Source organism: Poecilia latipinna, unplaced genomic scaffold (genome assembly GCF_001443285.1).
Source record: "Poecilia latipinna isolate Pla-1442-1.1 unplaced genomic scaffold, P_latipinna-1.0 Scaffold0, whole genome shotgun sequence".
Lineage (NCBI taxonomy): Eukaryota > Metazoa > Chordata > Actinopteri > Cyprinodontiformes > Poeciliidae > Poecilia > Poecilia latipinna.
In genome coordinates, this window is record NW_015112616.1 from 1375527 (window position 1) to 1396375 (window position 20849).

The 20849-nt window shown below is 37.2% G+C and overlaps 1 protein-coding gene across 4 annotated transcripts in view; it reads left to right on the forward strand.

The window, feature by feature from the left end:
* Positions 1 to 20849, forward strand: part of pcdh11 (protocadherin 11) — a 185063-nt gene that overhangs the window by 60328 nt on the left and 103886 nt on the right. For 2 of the 4 annotated variants that reach the window (XM_015030019.1, XM_015030097.1), the window contains exons 4-5: positions 15996 to 16055; positions 20209 to 20307. In XM_015030019.1, the coding sequence (XP_014885505.1) occupies positions 15996 to 16055; positions 20209 to 20307 (159 nt within the window). The remainder of the gene's footprint in view (positions 1 to 15995; positions 16056 to 20208; positions 20308 to 20849) is intronic. The other 2 variants (XM_015030182.1, XM_015030261.1) reach the window with 1 other exon arrangement.

Genomic DNA, 20849 nt, shown 5'->3' on the forward strand with positions numbered 1-20849 from the left:
AAAAAAACTGCTTAGCTCTTTGAGTGGAATCCAGTTGATACAAATTCTGCGTAGATGTACCCATCTGCACACAAATTAAAGGAAACGGCACAAATTAAAGGACAACTTGACAGAAATCTTGCAGAGTAGATGGCTGTGCTCATGGCTAAAGTATGTTCTTTCTATTTACACATTATAACTATCTTTGCTAATTAAAACATTCAAAAAAGGGCAGTATTATGGAATCAACTTTACTGAGCTTCACCTCATGTTTTAATGTTACTTTCTCATCAAAAAACACTGATAGGAAGCAATTTCATCTTAAAACAATTTATGCCTCATGACGTAGATCTGTCAGCATATGGACTGCTTTTCTTTTCTGTCAGTACTCTTATTAGGAATATATAGAAAAAAAACAATGATAACGTTATTTTTTTCCTCTCTGTATCTGCTTGTGTGAGTGTCTTTTAGAGGTGTGAGATAAACATTTGCAACATTTTTACTGTACACACCGACGATAATGTACAGTTTTTAAAATAGTTTTGAAGTCTGTATAAGATTAGTTTCTACATAATGTGATTCATTGCTTGTTTTTGCCTGTCACTCAGCTTCAGAGCTGGATAAACAGACAGGACACCATAATAGAGTACTGCCCACAGGCACAATTGACCTTTGGGGTTCTGATCTCTTAATGCGTTTCTCTGGGTTGGTGCTGATAAAATCCTCCTCTGCCTTCGTCCAAATCTATAAAGCTCGCTCCGAAGATGTTGGTAATGCAGAGTGGGAGACACAAATATCCTACTCATTCATTGGTCATAACCTCTGTCTCTGTCATCGATTACTCTAATAGGTGTTTAGCAGGCCTCGCATGTACCTTGGTTTGATAGCCCCTTGATGTTTCAGTATGTTTATTCGGAGGAAAAGGATTTGTCTGGAGGAGGCAGTAAGAAAATAAATGATGTTTTTTATTTATTTATTTAGGAAAATATCTGGAGGGAGTTTGGACTGGAATGTCTAATTAAACTGCTCCCTTGTAAAACAACACAGTTGCATGTATTTCTGACATTTTGCCCACTTGAAATAAAAGGAAAATACAGATTTTACAGTCCAACTCATCATATGGGCACTCCAATTAAGATGTGGACATGTGGATATAATCCATACATTCTAAAACAAGAAACTCCTTCTTCTCCTGTTTATTGGTATTGAGCAGTTGTGAGCATACAAGTCAAAAAATGACTGCTGCGTTTGCTTTTTCATTTATTTCTGCTGTCCCACCTTACCCTAATTTTCTGTAGTTAGTTATAGAAACAGCTTTTTTCCCCACAATATTTCTTCAATATGATTGAATCTAATAAAAATACAATTGAACATAGCACCAAAAAGCTGTTTTTTTTTTACTGTTTAAGCCAAACATTGTTATATTGATGAAATAACAGGGATGGTCCCTCTGTGTGTTTGCACAGTCTCTTTATCTCTAATTGTAAATGTGACCTCTGTGAATACAAAGATAAAACTGGCTGCCACATACATAATATACTGAGTGAGTTATAGTACCTCTCCCTTATACAATATTGCATGGTACAGTGTGATATCCCTCCTTATTTTATATTTTCTACTGCATGCCTTGCGTCACTGATGCCTCACTAGTTGTTACTGATTTGAAAAAAAAAAAAAAAAGTACAGGAGCCCGCACAGAGTAAAAAAACGTGTGGGTCCAAATGACCCCAGTTTGTATTAGACCACAGAGGGGTGAACGGTGTAACCACTTTAAGAAAATATGTCAGTCTTCTATGCTTTTATTTATTTATTTCAAACAGGTTTTTAAAAACAAGAAAACAAGCAATCAGTAGGACAAGAAAACACATGGATACATAGTCAAGAAGAAAGTAACTGGTTTACCACTACTTTTCTGTTTAAAAAGGAGGAGGAAGGAGCGAACACTTATTTAATCCTACCCCTTATCTCAAATGCTTGGATAATGATGCTCAAATTGATATGTGATTTGCAGCTTGTAATATTACACTAATTCTTGTTTTGTTTTTTTTTCTGAGTCTTTACTAAATATTTATTGCAGATTACAAATTCCTTCAAATGTAGATTGTGATTTTTGAAACTTACTAAAAGTGAATGGGGGTGTTTCTCATATACAGTTTTTACATGGTCGATGTCAGTGGTTTAAGCAGAGAGGCTTGGCCACTCATTTATTTATGCAACAGCCCCATTTTTTTGGTAGGGCAATTTAGACAAACGCATGTAAATGTTTTCACTGGCAGATTTAGGAGACTAGTCTAATTGCGCTTGATTAGGTAAATTCCTTAAAACATTGAAAGTCACGTTTTTCTATTAGTTTACAATTTCTGCTTTTAGTACATAACACAAAAATTATAAACCCGCTGGTGAGAATTGCGTCCATTTGAAATTAAATAGTGAATCGCGATTACTGTAATTCAATCATTTTATTATTATCTTTTTAATTCATAGGTACTGCTCAAAATTACAATATCATAAAGTAGTTCAATATTTTTCGTCACTCATTTCAGAAAGTGAATCTCATAAATTAAAAAAAATCATAATAAACTGTAATATTCAGGGCTTTATTTTTGAGTTTGGTAACTATTGCTTACAGAAAATGAAAACCCATAAGTCTCAAGATTACATAATATCAGCTCTTTCAAAGCATAAATGTTATGTAATGACCATATCATGGCCTACACAGTCTTGAGGAAGACAGATGTCCAGAAGAGTGACTGACATCAGGTAAACCAGGAAGGTAATTGCTAAAGCAGTTGTTATTTCAAAGAGTGCTGGCTCCAAGCTTAATCATAGAAAGTTGGTTGGATGGAGAAAAAAAAAATGTGATGGCAAAATGAACACGAGCAACAGAGATAATCACACCCTTGTGAAGGTTGCTAAGAATAGTACATTTAATTAATTAGGAAAGCTCCACAAGGAGTGGACTGAGGTTGGAGTCCGCAGTCATCTACCAAGAAGTTTAAGAGCACTTCATGCTGCTTTCTGACAAAAACCTCTTTGGAGATGGAGCACATTTTGTGTTCCAACAGGATCTGGCACCTGCCCACACTGTCAAAGATACCAAGAACTGGTTCAGTGACCATGGTTTTACTGTGCTTCTTTGATCAGCGGGCTTGCCTGGCTGTATAGATTCTATATGGGGTATTGTCAAGAGGAAGATTAATGATGCGAGATGCAACAATGCAGATGACCTGAATGTGGCCCACTATCGGCCACCTGGGCTTCCATTAGACTTTAGCAGAACCGCAGACTGAGCGTCTTCATACCATCATGCCACAGTGATGCAGTCACTGTGGAACAAATTCATGCAAAAGGAGCCCCAACCATGTTTTGACTGCATAGGAATGAACATAAATGTACATTTTATTAAAATTTTTGTTGATTTTGTCTAATTTTTCTGAGACACTAGGTTTTGTGTTTTCATGATTTGTTAGCCATAATAATCAAGCTTACGCAAACAAAGCCTGGAAATGTTTCACTTTATGACTGACTCTACATAAGGAGCTTCACTTTCTGAAACGAGTTACAGAAAATGTCAAACCTTTTCAAGATATTTGAGTTGCTTATGTTATTTTCTCAGAGGTTTGTAAATGACACCTTGTACTTCCATGGTATTTTTTGATTAGATTTTATTTGTAGCTTGAATGAAAGTTTCTTCTAATTTATCTAATAAATGCTTGTTGTTTAATGAAAAAAAAGACTTGATATACATATACTGTGGCTTAATTTATATACATTATTCAGTAGAGATCTTGCAACTAAAACTGAGTTAATTCGTAATTCAGAACCATCCTGCTTTAAAATCATACTCGTATAAAACTTGGACTCATTCCCTCACTTATCTCCTGTATTAGCACTGCTTGTTTTCAACAGTTTTTTGGGTTTTTTGTCAATGCTTGCTTTCCACTGAGGGTTCATCGCAACCAGTGAGATTATTGCTGCTTGCATAGCATCTCTGCCTCTGATAAATGTTTGTGTAGCTAAACCCCCAATCTGTCTACATGTCGTGGTTCATGTGTGGCCCTAACTCTCATGACTGGGGTTTGGTTTGGGCCTCTCTCCCCCGCTTCTAGTGTGGAACAAATTCCTGGCACAGTCAGGACCACAGGGGAAATGGCACACAGCTGGTTTGATTGGACTCTGGCCTTAATCGCCCACGTCCCTGCCATCAGCGCACAAGGAGCAGTCGCAGACATGTTAACTGTGCCCGTACAAGGGAAACTGATTGAAGCTTTCTAGATTCATTCCCAATCAAAAACTGAATTGTGCTCAGACAGATAAAAGTCTGATGCTGCTTTGTGAGATGTGTGTCAATGTATAACAAGAAAGGTTTGGCTAGGCATTTAGTTAGCTGCTATAGGCTCCCGTTTGCCACACAAAGTGAACGAGGCTTTGTTTTTTTTTTAGAGAGAGAGAGAAAGCTGATTGTTAGATGGATAATGGTAGATGGCAGTTTACTAATGAGAAAAAAAATGCACTTACTTTTGTGGAAATTCTCTCATGAATGATTAAATTGCTGGTATGCAAAAATAGTGTCGAGATGGAGCATCGCTGCTTAAAGGTGCAGGACCGCACAAAGGCTGAAAGGGGCGCTGAGCTCGTTTTGATTTGAATACCCTGGTGCATTTAAATCCATTACTCATCCACCACCATATTTCTCAAATATTTACAAAATGAGCATTATCTTTTAAATAGACTTAGAGAGTCAACAATGAATTACCTAAATTAAATGGACTTTTTGAAGTGGTGTTTGTTAGTTGATAGTTGTAAACAAATTGCAGAAGTGTTAATTTTCTGACTTGGTCATCTGCACTTGCAGTTATATCCAGGACAGACAAGTTTGAGTCATTTTGCTTGCATTCACAGACATTCTTAATAAATGTGAATATATGTGCCAATAAGCCTTGTTTCTCAGAAATATCTTCTGAAAATTACCTTTAAGCAGGTGATAAACAAACCTGTTTGTTACCTGTAGTTTTTAAACAAAATAGTTTAGCAACTATTTTTTGTTTTTAAAAATAGTTTTTTTTTTTTTTTTCCCTGGTCTGGTGAAATACTTTAATTTCAAATTTCATGTGTTTAGCTGCAAGTGGAAAATTATCATAATTAACAGAAATAAATGTTTTCAAACATCCATCTGGACGTAATTAATCTATCTAATGTGCTTCACTTAGTGATAAAGTTCCTAAAATAAATGTGCTTTTCAATAAAATTCTAATTTATTAAATGGGTCTGTACATAAAAATGTCAGATATGTATCTAGATTTACTGCAGTTCTCTTTCACATGATGTGTGACTCCTGTTCACCCACAAGCAACTGACATGATTAAGCTACAGTACGACTATTAAATTATAACTCCACTAGCATAGCTAAAGATGAAAAACTAGGAAAGCTTCGCTGTGTACATATTGTACTCTTTAAATTTTAGAAAAAAAATGTCTCCACTGAATTAAAGTATTGTGTTAATTAGTCTAAATAAATTCGACTAAAATATTTACATCTATTTCAAAAAATATACAGGAAATGTAAAATTTTCATCGTACTCATTAAAAAAACCTGCTGACAAAGCAGAAAAGCAACAGCCAACAAATTCTGTTATCTATATTGGGTGGAAATTCAAGGAGTCTTGGGGGAACCCCTGCTTGTGTGGAAACCCCAGACTATGGCTTAGTTTACTTTGCTTTGGGCTGCCTCTGTAAACATAAATGAAATGTTCATCAGAACGAAAACACTTGTCCAAAATTGTACCATTTGGACAATGTGTGACTTGTCTGCGTTGCCATTATTTAGTTCACAATGTCATTAATTTTACTGTTATTTTCAATTTCAACTCTTTTTGACTTCTTTATTGTGCAGGAGGAATTTGTCTTGGGATGAAATAAATGCAGTATACATTACGCTAGTCAAATTAGTTTTGGCCTGAGTCAAGCAAGTATGTTTATGTTGTGGTTGCCATGGTAGCATTGTCGTCAGCAGCTGTTTGCAGTTAATATGCATCCTTAAAAAGGCCCAGGAATAGTAAATGTGCAGCGAATCTTCTCGTCATCCTGAGTCGGATTGTAGAGATGAGGAAAGTGGCATTAGAAATCACCTTAAAAAACTTGGTCCAGAAGTCTAAGGTGTGAACATCTTAAAGATTTGTTGCTGAAGTAAAGACATCGTGTTGCTGCTTAGGCTTTCTGCTGACTTGGGGACGCTGATTTCTTTAACTCCTTGGCCAAGCTGAGAGTTCTGACATAAAAAGTGAACAATTCAACCATTTGCTCATTTCTGAATGATTTCTAGAAAGGCTACAATTCTGATAGATTTTTTTTGGTATAAGATATGCAGGTTATTGGCTCATTTACAAAGTGGCAGCTACTTTACCAGCTCTGTTTGCATAAAAATATACAGTAGAACATAAAAAGTGGATGGGAGGTCAAATTGGATTTTATATTAACCATGTTAAACTCTGCATAATTTTCTAAGTAGTTGCATAACTTTTTTTAATTTAATTCCACTATTTTAGATCATATTGTCAGTTTTTCAAACAGGTAATTAAATTAAAAGAACTTTGGGTGCTTTTCTTGCTGAGCCTACGCACCAAGTAATTTAACGTGATTGGATGTTGTTTAATTTATTAACAGGAAGTTTTGCCTGGCCATGAGAGGCAATAACTCGCTGCTAATAAAAAAAAACAAACTTTTTGAATATTCTTAATTCTCTGCTCAACCAACTAGAGAAAGAACTCCAGGAGTAAATTGAGCAACTTGATGATAAGCCTAACAGCAAATGCAGCATTCAGGCATTTGAATGAGGCCAATAACGGTTGCTTAAAACAAGAATAATGAAATGGTGACGAGACATTTCTGTTTCCTTTTGCCTTTTAGAAGGCTGTGATGTAGGGGAAATTCTAACCTCTTAAGCACATTGGTGTGACAGTTACCCTTTAGGTCATCAGGACAAAGTGAACATTGTAATTGTGAACCAGAAAAGGAAGTCTTAGCCCCATTTGAGCATAACCACATCTTTATACTTAAAGCTGCTTCTTACCCATCCATGCACAGATGTATTGCGAGAACACTCAAACGTACCCTCTTAATCTGTTTTGATACACGCATGCATTCTCATGCAAACATGCTAAATGCAACACACAAACAAGCACAAATGTGGCGCACGCATGCACAAAAAGCAAATGTTCCCACAAAGTAGATGAGCTCCATTCTGTAACGAATCGAAAGCATCTGCAAAGCCAGTTCTTCTCAGGCCATGGAGGCGTGCATCAGGCGGCGAAAGCGCCGGCTCGGTGTCCCAGGGTGGCTCGTGTAACACTTGGCCTACTCCCTTGCCACTGCCTGGATCAGAAAGGCCCACTGCTATCATCCCGGCGCTGGCAGCGGCGAGGCTGGTCTCTGAATGACAAATTGGTTAGAGAGAACGAGCAACGAGAGCAGGCCAAGAATCATACTTTGAAGAGAGAAATGCATTCCCGCTTTTCGACAAGCATGGCACATTATATGGTCAAGTGTACAAGTCTGACTCCCATCATGTGGACTGATCCAGATCCCAAAGACACTTAAAATGAGGCAAGGCTCTCTCGTCAAGACAATGCCAAAGTATTTATCTTAGAAAGTCACCCAAACTATGACAGGATTAGAATGCTTTTCATCAGGCAGTCTCTCGTCGCATGGCCTCAATTTGTGTCAAAACTGCAGTTCCACTCCAAAGTGTTTGAGAAATAATTATGTTGTCACACATATTTTATATATAGAACTTTTAATTTTCTAAATTGTCTTTTTTTTATTACTGTTTGAGGTTACAGAAAGAAAAATAGTTTATTTAGGTTTTCTTTTTTTATATACTGATTATAGACTAAATACATATTTCATAAATGGTTCATGTGTTCAGAATGAACACATGAAAACATGAAACTGTCACTGTCAAAACACATGCAAGAATTTAGTCTTATTGATCTTACACCTGGCATAAAGTCTCATTAAACTTGACAAAGTTTTGCCATCCATCTTCCTTTTTTTTTTTTATAGTCAAGACAGTCATTAATAATTTGAGAATTGATATTATCATTGTGACCAAAACAGCTTGTGGGGGGAATGTGTTCTCATGACAGCAAATCCAAACTTTTGAGCCACAACCCTAAAAGATATGTGTGGCACATAGAGGAGCTGTGCATCACCAAAAAGAATCCCGTGACTGCTGCGGTCGCAGCATCGGATGGGTCTGTGGTTTCATAAAGGCACATAAAACCAAGACATTTTTCACATGCTAGTCAGTTTAGACATAAAATATTTAGGTTTTTGCAGTTAACCTGATGATAAAGATGAATGTCATTTTGTAGCACTATTTGAGCGCATACACACTTCCAAATAAAAATAAATAAAAAATAAATATATTTGGAATGGCCAAGCCAAGAATCAAAGCTAAATCTGACAGAAAATCTGTGAGGTAACCTAAAAAGGACCGTGGACAAATTATACCATAAAAATTTAATAGATTTGGAAGAACCTTTGTAAGTCACAGAAAGAACACATCAATTCGTCTGAACTTCATATCCGGTTGATCAGATTAAATAAAATGGGTGTGCGAACTTTAAGATTTAATGCTGAAATTACATTAAAAAAAAAACCTCTTTATTATAAAAATAAAACATGTTACAACCTAGTTGTAGTTGTAGCACTTTGACAATTACTATTCTATGTTTTTTTTTTAGTTCTTTTTTTGTGTGTGTGTATTACATTTGCTTATTTTTTGCTGTTGAACTGTACAGAGTATATGTCACGTGAACAGTGGAGAGAGTTTAAAAATTATTTATTATGGTTTTTAGCTTTCAAAACATGAAACTTTAACAGTGAGGATGGAACACCATTGAGGGCCACTGCAAAACAATAAAAACCAGACTCCCCTGACAAAATAAGACTCTGAGATTGTTTATGAGACATTAGGGAAACGGAAAGCTTTAATGAAGCACCAAATGCAGCAAATGACATACGCATACAGAATGTTTGATTATTATGTTGGGACATAAATGGCTTCTGCAATGTTGTTTGGTGTCTTTTCTAAAAGTATATAAAAAAAATTCTAAAGCAAGAACTCTAGCAGCAGCATTCTATGGGCAATAAAAGTAGTACTAAGCTGCCTTGTAAAAAGAAAAAAAAAAAAAAATCCCCCGAACAACCAAATCCTGCTCCAGTTAATCCAGACAGGCGCTGCATTTTAAAAAACAATCTCCTGCACAAGAAAGAGGCCGTTTCTACAAAATAATAAAAAAAAATAATGTCCTGGTAAACAAAGAACAAAGTGGAATGGATGGTGACCATCTGCTTACTTTTGGAAGTGAACTGGATCTTATGGCACTTGGACAGTATGCAGAATCAGAATCAACTTTATGTACCAAATGTGTGCAAACAAACAAGGAATTTGTTCCAAAATTTTACACAAAACACTTGAAATGCTATGAAATATGTTGTGTTCTAAACACAACATATTTAAAGGCGTGTTTATTAATTCCACTGTTTTTCAGTAGAGCTTTAGCTCAAATGCAAACTCCCTCTATGTTTTTGGGACTCCCCCCCCTCAAACAGAATGGTTATGCCTCTTCTTTACCAACTCAGTCATGACATTGCACTGATGCAATGCAAGGTCTGCAGACTTGCCATGTCAGAAACACAGACACACACACACACACACACACACACACACACGTGCACGCACGCAAGACACCGGATGTAAACCACACAAATTCCCTCTCTCAGCACCTCCAGAATTGGGTTTGAGGTTGCAGAGTATTTTACTTTTGTTGTCAAATTGCTTTGCAAATGAGGCCCACCCTGGCAGAATTTCAAAGCGTCTGTGCTATATGTGCAGCTTCCTTCAGGCACTGGTTTCTGAACCTTCATCATTCTGTATGCATATGCACAGTACTGCACTAAGCGCACATGGAAGACTAGATAAACATGCCAAGCTGGGAGGAAGATGGAAGCCGGCATGCTTATGTCTTGTCAAGCCTGTCTGTGTGTTGACTTTGTGTTCCCCAGCATGACTGACATGGTCTATCTAATAACATGGCAGGTAGACAGTATGAAAGCCTTGTAGGGATCTACCCATTAAAATGATATTCAATCATTTTTTGATGGGCTTCTTTTTTTTTTTTTTTCCATCGCCTGAAACCACGCCTTGTAATGATGCAAGGTCCAAGCACCATTCACACTGAAATGTTGCATTGCTTGGAGACTCATCAAAATAATTGTTGTGATATGTTCAATTCTTGCCTTGGCAGTGACAGTAATGTGAGATGATTGTGTGATGAGGAACATTTTTGTTTCATGTTGACTTAATTTTTGCTATACGTCTTCCTGCTCCATGGTCATATGTTTCTATAATGGGCTCGTCTTTGTGATGCAAGTATTGGACATAAAGATGCTGCTTTGATTGCAAGTCCCATTCAGCCTCTAAATAATAATAGTGCTTGAACTTAAATATTGCAATGTAGCTCCAGGCTACTGTTAATGAACAACAGCAGGGTACAGTTTGAGCTGCAGTGGGGATTAAAGAAATTCAAACCTAACTTTGTCTTTCAAAGGCAAATAATAAACAGTGGGGTCACTTTCTTTAAACCCCAAGCGACTGTGTCATTATCCTCGGAGAAGAGAGGCATAATGTCTTCCATCTGAGTTTAGAAATCTGTGCAGGTTTCAAAACCTACAGAGCTTTAGAAACAACCTTATGTTTTAATAAACATATTACAGTGATAAATACTCATGACATCCAACTTCATCACCTTGTGTTCTCACCCCACCTAACCCATGTAAGCTTTTATTATAGTGTTAAAAAAAACGCATTCAAAAGATGTATGTGTATTGCAGTTTTTACATTCTGCATTTTCACTGCCTGTCGAGAACTATCCTCAAATTGCAGAGAATAAGCAAGCCAGCGGAAATCCATTGAGAGGGATGGAGACAGAAGGCATGAGAAAGGGAATATATTTGGAGCCATGTTCTGTAGATCAAAAACATGGCAGTCACATGATCAAAGGCATTTGATAATCCTTGAACTACATTGCTCCTTTAATCCTAGTCAAAGAACTGTATTTTATTGGTCGGGGTGAGGAAGGGGGTAGGGTGGGGCTCAGTGTTGGGGTAGCAAATGGAGCTAGAAAAGAAATAACTAACTGATAGGAATACAGTTTATTGAATGCCGTGCTGCACTTTAGCACAGGCTGGGCAAGATCACAGCATAAAGCCTCCTTGTATGACCACAAAATGGAGGCAGAGTCGTTGGGGGTGATGAGCACAAATGTGCCACGAGTCCCTGTCCACTCAGCTCTGAATGGTGCTTTTGTTTCTCTTTCGTGAGGCTTCTTGGGGAAGCCATGAATGTGACTATACTGTTGTATATTACATCTGCCACATGAACCTGTGTTGGGGTTGTACATCAGCCTCTGCAATTATTGCCAACCCTGGTGAGGATGCCTGCCGGAGCCCCAAAATAAATAAGTGCAATAGAGACTTGGTGGCCCCAAGATGAAAATCTTTTCTGCAGTTCTTTTACTGAGAGTTTTGGGAATTTTATATCTCTTCTATTTTCCTACTCATAATGGTGAGGAAAAACTTCCAGTAGATCCCTATTGTGTCTCACGGTTAAAGTTGTTTAGAAACTTTACAAATATTATTCTGATTATAGACTCAGGATATTTTCTTGTAGCCATTTCCTCACCCATCACCATTGGCACATACCTACCTCATACTTACATGTCTTATTTTGTTGTCTTTTCAACTTTTAAGTATTGGCTACAAGAAAGAGGCACCCGTTTCACCATATTTATAACTTACAAAAAAAAAAAAAAAAACAGACATAGGCTAATGAACTTTTCCACATTTTGTAATGTTACAAACCCGAACACATGTATTGTTCTTACTCATCTTGAGTTATTTGGTAAAGAAAAATTGGCAAACGTTTACATCTCTGATTGTGCAAAGATGCAACAGACCTGCCCCTAAAAGTCCGTCCATCCATCCACTATTAAACACTTTTGTCGCTGGTGGGGTTGGGAGTGGAGCTGGTGTCCATCACCCCAAAAGTCTTGAAGCTGAAATGCAACACACATTCTGCAATGTCTTGAGTCATAGAAGCTGAAAACAAATGCAAGCCGCACTTTTTAGATCTATACCACAATTAAAATTATTAAAATTAAATCACGTGTCACTGTTTTCCATTGAACAATTAAGCTGTGCTTAGTGTTGGTCTACCACAAATGTCAATGAAATAAATCAGATTGTAGGTGTAACATGAAAAAAAAAAAGTAGTGTGAATATATTCATTCAGGAAATTATCAGAGTTGCCAATAATAGTGATCTAAGTGATTTTTTTAAATAATAAAAATGGGAGTTTCTTTCCCCACTGAAAATAATTTACTTATTTTTTTTTTCTCCTAATATCTTCAGAGCGAGAATTTGACACGGCAATAAAAGGTTCATTCTTTTATGCTTTTGGCACTTCAATACCAGCGGTGTCAATAAGTGTGCAAGGTGTTGTATGTCCCCTGTTTTGCAGCACAGGTAATTAAGACTGCTTATGAGTTGTAGGAGCCTGTGATGGAAGGTATCGGGTTGAAGAGAAAAAATGTTTTGAGGAAGAGCAAAATCATTTTTACTAAATCAGCATGTCTCCACGAAGTCAGACGAAGAAACCTCATATTTCAGTTATCGTTCCATTTCCTCAGAAAATTATTTCTGTTATATATCATAGAATTGTGCTCTCTGGGCGTCATCAAATTACAATAACCACCCGCAGCACTCTGAAAATACAAAAACATCAATATGCGGCGTAATCAAATGCCCTCTGTTGCAAGCTCTGTCAATGTCGTTTCTTTATCAGATACAAAATGTCCCTGACCAAAGTTGAAAAGTGACAGCTGTTTTTTTGTGTTTTGTGCTCTCACTTTGGTTTTCTCCTCTGAATGTGCCATTCTCCATATCTCTCATAAGTCTGAGGATGAGCCATTAGCTGTTTCTCACAAAAAGCTGCGTGGTTTCCCACTGATGAAATACTAATGATTAATAATTAGTGTCTGCAGGAGTGGGATTCAGTAGGACTGGGTGACATAAAAAGTGACATTTTGCTCAGCTCGGAGAATAAAATGAGAATAGAATCTTTAAAATAAAACAACTTTCACCGCAGCTAAAGATTGGATATTTGTATGTACAAACAAAAGATTTTAAATCATCTCTGGCTGGCATCAGGGATTCTTATTTAAATGAACAAAAGTCCATTCTGACTTTAGAAACACATTTTATACATGTCAGTCTTTATGTCACCACATTATTTGTGCTTTTTAATGAAAGCAATGACCCATATGAAACTTAAAAATCGGCCTATTACTTGTTTTTAATAAAAAAAAAATTCAACTAAATAAAAAAGTTTTTTTTTTTTCTGTTTTAACAGAAAATACAATATATCTTAAGTTATTTACAAGCCATAGTGCAATAAGTTCTGTGAGGCTGTTCTTTTTCATTTCTAACTTACTGATTAACCTTCAGTTGAAAAGGGCCACATTTTCTGTGTTGAAAAAGCCTGGGTCACTTCATAATTAAAATGGAAAAAAAAAAAAAAAATCTCTTTCTTTTCCATTTTCGCTTGCGTAAAAATATAGCCACAAATTTAAAATTCATTATTTTGTAAGCAAAGTTTGGAGCCAAGGTCGAGTAATTTCCTCAAATCTCTGCGCAAAAACCAGAAAAAAAAGAACATTGAGAAAACAAACAAAACCCACTTTTTGCTCATATTCCAAAAGAAGAAGAACAAAAAAAAAAAAAAACGTGTATTTGCCTGTCGTCGTTAAGATATCATGTCTATATTACATCCGGAATCTGTAGGGAAAATTTTGTCTGCTAATTCTACCGTCACAGAAAGACCCATTTAGTCATTTATATTTTATACCATGGTGTTTACGCTACGCTGAAAGCCTGCTTGTTTTTCTTTTTCTTTTTTTTTCCCCCCCTCTTCCTTCGGCTGCTGCGGCCAGTGAGGTGTTCTCCTCCTACGCGGCAATGAAATATAGATGTTAAGAGTCTGGAGAGCTGAGTGTCTCATCTGTCCTGGTGATACCATAAGGCAACCATTAATAGTGTCACAGCGCATCAGACATACCACAGGCACATAATTGGATATGAGGACATAACTGAAAGCACCTGCTTGGAAATCAACAGGGCCTTCCCAGGGGGTAGACCCTTAGTAGATTCCAAAAGACATTTTCCGAGCCCATCCACTTTCCTGCTGGGTTTGGCCTCACCCACTGCTCTTTTCATTTCTCACCCAGGTCAGTTTAAGAAGGCTTGTTGTTTACTCTTTTTTTTTTTTTTTCCTGCAGTTGCTTTGTGAGTATGCAAATACTTTGGATCTCTGCATAATCACAAGCAGCAGGACCATCTGTTGTTGCCTTGTTGTCGTACCTTGTGTGTACTTTTTAATGGTGTTTTCTTGTGTCTGAGTGATGTATTGGTGTATTAACAATGTGATGATCATTTAACCTCAAAAAGTGCTATCAGGCACCTGTGCAAAAGTCCTGAACATATGCTCAGTGAAATCTTCTGACAAAGACGGATTTATAATCCATGTGGAGAGATAGAAATATGGGGAACTGGAAAACAAAGGCAAAAGCATGGGATTTATAATCAGGATAGCAAAATGGTCAAGGAGAGGAAACATTTGCAGATTCTAGTGCTTGGGCAAAACACTAACCTCCATGATAATCACACATTGGTGCATCTTGATAAATTAAAAATATCCCAAAAAGTGGATTTATTTAGGTAATTCAGTTTAAAAAAAAAAGTGAAACTCATGGATTACAAAAATGCATTTGCAAGAAGTGACATATTTGAAGCATTTATTTCTGTTAATTGTGATATTTCTTGATTGAAGCTAATGAAAACCCACAATTATTCTTCTCATAAATGTAGAATATTACAAAACGCCAATTAAAAAAGCCCCTTTGAATAAAAAAAAAAAAAAAAAAGTATTTTATGGCCTGGTTACTTAAGCAGGTCATAAAATGGAGTTTATATGTCATGTAAATTAAGTTTGGATTATAAAAGAGGCTGGCAATTCAGTGCTGTACCCAACATTGGAAAGTTTAGTGAAATGTAAAACTCTGATAGAAAAAGGTGCACATACAACAGCAGCCTTCAAAAGATTCTAAATCCAAACACATGACTGTTTGTTTGATTCAAAAATTATCCCCGTCCGACACACTTTATGAGGTATTGTCAAGAGTATGACGAGGTATCAGACCCAACAGAAGAGCTGAGTTCTGTTGTTCTTGTAAACTAGGGTTCCTTGATGCCTCAGCTGTGCAAAAAGCTGAATACCTTCATGCCAACTACAGTATCTCCTGCATAAACAACCACAACCCGTCAAAGATTGAGAGCATGTACTACACAATACTTGGACTTGTTTTTCTGTGCAAGTTACTACTACAATACTACTATTAAAATAACATGCAAATTGCAGTAGTCATGCAAATTACCATTTTCTGAAAAAACTGGAATTTGCTTTTACATTAGCTGAAAGTCAGAGGTAACAAAATTAACAGAACAGAGCATTACGTGTACGAATTTAAGTTTTTGAATTGAATTACTGATTTAATTAACTTTGCGTAGACATTATAAATTTGAAAACCTTCCATTTGTGAGACGCTGTGGATGAAAACTGTCTGCGAAATGTTACGTGAATCGCCTCACTCCCTACTAAGTGAGGCACAGAGAGATGGGGCTCCTGAAACATTTAAAATGTGACGATCAACAAAAGCTGCTGCTTCTGGATTAGTGGGTGGCAGAGAGTGTGGAAGTGGAGAGCCACTTAACCCCCATGAAAAAATATAACAAAAACGCTAAACAGCAAGCACCAGGACATAAGCTGCAACTTCTGTCACTAAAGATTTGCCTGGAGATGCACTCTACACGTCCCTGATAATGTGTTTTTCTTGTAGAACCCCGGCCAGACGCCAGAGAAGTCTTTTAACTCTCCACCACCCATTTGTCCTCATAAGGTAAGCTCCTGCTTCATATAAGTCAAGGGATAAAACATAATTCTGTAAAATAATGGCAGATATTTTAGGATGTTCTTAAGTTACAATGTAAATCTCTATTTTGTTTTTCTTCTTTTTTTCTGGAAAGGCTACTCTTTGATTTTTGCCGACCTTGTGTTTTTTTTTTTTGTTTTTTTCTTTTTCACAAGTCTGATCAAAGCCTCAATGAGTGTATTATTATTTTTGAAATTATGTATAAATTCTAACTTTTTACTAGAGATTCTAGCAGAAGCTGCTTTTATTTCAAACCAACAATTTCATTTTTGGCTCTTCCTTTGAGCATTCTTTTAATCATTCAAGACCTATTTAACATGAGGCGAGAAGGGCAGAATTATTCAATGCTAATTAGTAGTTATCAGGCACAGTCAAAGTCATTATTTCCCTCTGATAGTCTCAAGTCACCTCAGTGCAGTAAAGTTACTCTCCCTTTCAACCTTTCCTCTCGGTGCGTGCTTCTTGCAAATGTGATAGGGTGCTATACAGTGAAGTTCGCACAATTTTACCTCACTTAGCACCAAACACATCAAAAATGCCTATGTCCTTTTCTGGATGAATGGCTGTTATGGTGGAGAGTGGCTCATTGCGAAAGTGGACCTTGGTAAAAGGAGTCCAGTGGATGGAGGCTGTCTGACAGCCTGTCATCAACTGTTCAAAGCCTAGCACTGCTCTACATCCCTAATGCACAACCAGCTGTCTAAAATGACTCTCGGTGCATTCATATCCAAAGATAGTTGTTAGACAGTAAATAATAACAAACCAATGTGTTTCTCCTCCCAGTCCGTTGATGAGAAATCTAATGGAAAGCAATTTACTTTGTCGTTTGTATGTCAGTGCCAAAATAACACGTCTGGTCCTCAACCCCATGGCCTGAACTTTGAACGTGGTTCCCTCTCAATTTGCCAGATTCTTTCATTGTGTCAAATTTCTGATATGTGTTAGGTGTCCGAAGCAGTAAAAAATATTTCTAATCACGGGTTGAGTTGTTTTTGCCCAAGTGTGTTTTACTTTATTTCCTCTTAGCAAGTGAAAGCTAAACAGATGAAGAAAATGACATTATGGCCCTCCAAAAACTGCTGCGTAATAGACAGTAGTTTGGGTTTTTGCTATTTTACTCCTGGATCAAATATGGACAGATCCAGGCCTCAGTTGATTTAACACTGAAGGTTCAGGTTACTGGTTTGGTTTTTAACCAGAAGATGGGTCAAAGCGACAAAAGTTTAACAATGAGGCTAACAAAAATGTCTTGAAAAGAAAAGCCTGTAATAAAGACAGTTTTCAAAACAAAAGTTTTACTCAATATATAACAAGAGTCATGGTGGGACTCAAACGTTTTAACAAGTTGGACTTGACAATGGAGAACCAACTTAAGTCAATATTTTGAGTCAGTCTTTATGTTAAAGTGTTAAAACTGACTGGTGTCTGATCCAATAGCATTAGCCCAGCATCTGGGGAAAAGAAACAACCCAGCACTTTTCACTAATTTGTGACTTTTAAAGACATGATTTATTACAGAAATAATTACTTTCCACAAAAACACCGCCATATAACTGTTTCCTTGTTATGGCACGTAAGTGGAAACACCCTTTTTTTATAATTTAGAAAACAGTAACTATTGTAAAATACTCACATTGGTAAATGTTTTTTTTTTTAATTTTTTAACCAATGTGTTTTTCTCTGTACTACAAATTGATAACTAGCATAATCCAATATAAGTAGGCATTGAAAAAAAGTTTTTGTGCAGGAAATACAGCCTTACTTTGGGTGCCTGTACAGTGTCTGCCTGCTATATTTCTATCTGATTATATCCTGACTGGACTTCTTCTCTTTCCGTCTTCAAATAGTTGACCGGCGCTGATGTAACAGGGGAACACCGTGGGTTTGTGGATGGTGTTATTCACGTTTTAGCTGTTAGCAGTGGAACATAATCTCCCTCTAGTCAGCTCGCATTAGTCTCCATGATCCGCACCAGCCCAATATGTGCAGTGAATGCAATGGGGCCAGCTGGGGTAATTTAGTATGTCAGTCAGCTCAGGAGGCTGGTAAAATGAGTAAATGGCTGAATACGATTTATATGTAAAGAGTATTCTGATTATTATGGTTCTCAGAATGGAATACATTCTCTCTTTTGAAACTTTTTTCTTTTCCTTCTACATTGTGTGAATCCCCCAGATAGACATTGAAGTGAACAGAAGCCTTTAAAACTGACTGCTCTATGATTATATTAAGAGTGTGAGAGGGAGCGAGGAAAAAGGAGGAGGGAGGAGATCTGATGCCCAAGCACTAAGTATATATAATTGCTTCTTGACACACTGGCCAAATTCTGCAGTGCCAGGATCTGAACGAAGATGATTAACGGCTGTCCTGGTGGGTGGGCACTACAGGTCGTTCAGGGCCTTTGGTTTCCATAGTGATACTAGTCTAAAGGCCATATATTGCATAGTGAACATCCCCATGGTCCACATATTATCAAACTACAATTATAACTTGCATCAAGAGCATTGACAGGGCAATGCACAATTCTTCTATTTATCTGCCGAGCATTCATTCCACTTTTTTTTTCCTCTCAATTGTTCACCTCTGCTTTTCTTAAACGGTCCTCCCTTGCCAGTGAGAAGATAAAAAGTGAGAAATCTTGCATTATGTGAATAATTGATGTGTGGGTTCTCCTCACACCATCATTACAGTGCAGCATTCAGTGTAAGAGGTGAAGGTAAGATCATATTTCTGACACAGAGCTTGAGGCACTAGAAACTGTGTTGGTTTTTCACAAGGTATTATGCAGTATGCATTACAGGTTCACATCATTGCATGACAGGGAACGGAATGAAATATAATCACTGATGCAAGCATAGAGACACGCCATCGCATCTGTAGAGTCGTAATTATGATCTGTTCGTTTCTTTGTCAAAGTTGAATGATTTTAACTGGAACTATTTGAGATGGCCTGATGCAATGACACCCATGCACCAGCCAATTTATTAGCTACACCTGTTTAATTTCTTGTTAACACAAACAGAATATTGATTTGATCACATGGCATTATCAAGGAATCTAAACGTAGTGAAAACATTGCTACACCAATGTAGAAGAAAGGGCATTAGAGTGACTTTGAGTCTACTAGGGCTGTTTGTGGGGTACAGGCCAGTCAGAGCATTTCAGAAACAGCTACTCTGCGGAGATTTTTACTTGCAGAAAACTGTTATAAATGAAAATATCCATTGGATAGCCATTGTATGGACCAAAATGCCTTGTTAAGGAAAACAGGGAGAAGACAATGAATAGACAACATTAATTTGGATAAGGTTTACCAAACACCATATTTAAATTCATAACAGGATGTCGCTGCCAGGATGCGCATGAACTTCAGAGAACATGTTGGGTGCCACCCTGGTCAGCTAAAACAGCAAAGTGAGGCTACAGCTTAGACATACTAACCAAAATTGTATTAATAATTAATAATTTGGAAAGTGTTCACTCATCCCATAAGTCTCAATTTTAGGTCTAATCTGGTGTCACCTGCTAAAAAACACTTTTTGCTTCGTATAGAGAGTCTGGGTTCTCTGGGCTGTGGAGACCTGATTACTTCCTGGAGGTGTGGACTCTGTGTTGGGGTTTTAAATTTTACCCAATTGCTAACATTTGCCAGTGACGTATGGAATGCGGCAGTTCAATGCTAAGGAGCTTACCGGTAATTTCCTGCACTGTAAACAACCATCCTCCACTGCAAAAATTGCGAAACTGCACAGGAATGCAATAGCCAGACTAAATCAGATGTAAAGAGCATACAAAAGATGAATCCTCCACTGCATACATCTTTTGTATGCCTTAGCTCTTCATGCCTTGCATGAAGAGCTAAGGTGCTGTAATCATGTGGGGGACAGATATTTTTTGAGCCCCTTAGTAGCATGAGCATTTTTTAAATGCCACAGCCTACTTTAGTATTACTGCTGACCATGTCCATCCCATTAAGACCACAATGTCCGTTTTTTTTTTTTTTTTTATATATAACTGCTACTCCTAGCAAGACTATCCAATGTGTCACAAAGATCAGATTATTTCAAACTGGTTTCTTGAATATGACAATGTGTTCACTCTACTCCCATTGTGTCCACAGTTGCCAGATCTAAATCCAGTAGAGCACCTCTGGGATGTGGTGGAACGGGAGATTTGCATCAGGGATGTACAGTCAAGAAATCTGCCTCAACTGTGTGATGTAAGCAACTGCTGTCATGTAAATAAGGAGAAAAATCTCTGAGGAATGTTTCCGAGACGTTGTTGAATCTTTACTATTGCAGTTCTGGAGGCAAAATGGACTCTAACTCAGTACTGGCAAGGTGCATCTAATAAAATAATAGAGCTTCTATGGTCCATTCATAAACATGCACATGTCTGTAAACATAAAAAGATAACACATGCAGAGAGGGTTTTGGTAGAGTTCATTCACCCCTGACAAAATGAGCTTGCACCGCAACTTGTTCCTGCCAATTCTGAAATAACTTAAATCTTGCATCTCATTTTGTTACTAGAAGAGAGTGCCTTGTAAAGTGAAGTGCGGAAGACCCTTTCCAAACACCCTAGTACTTGAAAGCACTTTGCCCTGGTGGTCTTGGATAAAATGCCTACCAACTTCCATGAGTAGAGTCATTCTGCAACTAAAAAAAGGCAACAGAACTTGCACATCTTGGTGAATAATTATGCATGATAAAAGTGAATCTGTCAAGCTTCAGAACTAGATGATCAATATGTAGCAATTTA